The following is a 1,784-nucleotide window of genomic DNA, read 5'->3' as shown; positions in this document are numbered from 1 at the left end:
GACTGAGGCAGTTGAGAGCCAATCATATGCTAGTCCTGAACTAGAGAACCAATCACGCTCCTGTCCTGGCCCCGGGAAGTGACATCAGCTCTGCTACTCCAGCACACATTCATGTCTTCATTTCCTCTCTCTCCCTCCCAGATCACATCGCAGAAGCCCAACCACCCGGCAAATTCCTTCTTCTACCCCCGCCTGCAAGACCTCCCCCCGCTGGCCTCCATCCGGCTCATTCGCCAGCCCCGGACATCCACCCACCAGAACACCCTGTCCAATCACATCCTGCCTCACCTCAACACGCCTCAGAGGTTCTCAGGTGAGTGACACCTTGATCGGGAGGTGAAATGTCATCGCATCATTCTCACCAGGGGGCCGTGGTGCTTTCTTTAGACGCATGACTGATGCCCCATGATGATGCTCCACCTTCACTGTTTCATGTGTTCTCAAGGTTTTTCTGTGTGCATGTGTGCATGTGTGTGCTTGTGTGCATGTGTGTGTGTGTGTGTGTGTGTGTGCATGTGTGTGTGTGTGTGTGTGTGTCTGTGCATGTTTGTCTGTCTGTGCATGTGTGTGCATGTGTGCATTTGTGTGTGTGTGTGTGTGTGTGTGCCTGTGTGTGTATGTGTGTGTGCATGTGTGCATGTGTGTGTGTCTGTGCTTGTGTGCATGTGTGTGCATGTATGCATTTGTGTGTGCGTGCATGTGTGTGAGTGTGTGTGTGTGTGTGAGCGTGTGCAAGTGTGTGAATGTGAGAGTGTGTGTGCATGTGTGTGAATGTGAGAGCGTGTGTGCATGTGTGTGAGTGTGAGTGTGTGTGTGTGTGTGTGTGTGCGACACTGTGTGTGCGTGTGTGTGACACTGTGTGTGTGTGTGTGTGTGTGTGTGTGAGTGTGAGTGTGTGTGTGCATGTGTGTGAGTGTGAGTGTGTGTGTGTGTGTGTGTGTGCGTGTGTGCGACACTGTGTGCATGTGTGTGTGTGTGTGTGTGTGTGTGAGGTAAAAGGCGTACTCCCGGGTCACGCCGCTCTCTGCTCTCCCACAGAAACTCCTCTGGACTGTGAGGTGGCCCTCTGGTCGTCCTGGGGCCTGTGTCTGGGCCCCTGCGCTCAGGGGGGGGTCAGGCACCGCACCCGTTACATCCTGCTCCGCCCCGCCAACAGCGGCACGCCCTGCCCCGAGCTGGAGGAGCAGTCCGAGTGTACCCCTCCCCACTGCTCCAAACCCAAGCAGCACTGAGACTTAGAACTGCCCCACCAGGACCCTTAAAACGGCCCCACCAGGACCCTGAGACCAGCACTAGGACCTGGGGCAGCACTGACGCCAAGACCAGCGTCAAACCGCCAACACAGACGCGGCTTACCGCCGAGCTATGGCAGCAGGACAGACCGACTCCAACAATACGCACTGCTCACCCTCACCAGAGGAGGGCACTGTTCTCCTCCCCCCCCCCCCCCCCCCCACATCGTCTCTCTGCAGGACATTGCTGACATGCAGATCATAAATCTGCCGCTAACATACAGGCAGGCGTGTGTGTGTGTGTGTGTGTGTGTGTGTGTGTGCGTGTGTGTGTGTGTGTGTGTGTGTGTGTGTGTGCGTGCGTGTGTGTGTGTGTGTGTGTGTGCGCGTGCATGCGTGTGTGTGTGTGTGTGTGCGTGCGTGTGTGTGTGTGTGTGTGTGTACACAAGCAATGATTCTGTCACAGTGGCACTTTGAGTGGCACACAAGCCAAGCTGCGTGACTGATGTTCTGTTAACAGTTCCAGGTACCAACACCGTACCATGGGACAAC

The 1,784-nt window shown here is 55.7% G+C and overlaps 1 protein-coding gene across 1 annotated transcript in view; it reads left to right on the top strand.

Annotated features, from left to right (window-relative positions):
- LOC133125192 (spondin-2-like) overlaps nt 1–1,400 on the top strand; it is a 13,115-nt gene extending 11,715 nt beyond the window's left edge. The window contains exons 5-6 of the mRNA XM_061236949.1: nt 142–313; nt 1,039–1,400. Coding sequence (XP_061092933.1) covers nt 142–313; nt 1,039–1,232 — 366 coding nt within the window. The 3' untranslated portion in view covers nt 1,233–1,400. The remainder of the gene's footprint in view (nt 1–141; nt 314–1,038) is intronic.
- The last annotated feature ends 384 nt before the right edge of the window (nt 1,401–1,784 follow it).

This window comes from Conger conger, chromosome 3, assembly GCF_963514075.1.
Source record: "Conger conger chromosome 3, fConCon1.1, whole genome shotgun sequence".
NCBI lineage: Eukaryota > Metazoa > Chordata > Actinopteri > Anguilliformes > Congridae > Conger > Conger conger.
This window is presented reverse-complemented; position numbering and strand designations above follow the sequence as displayed.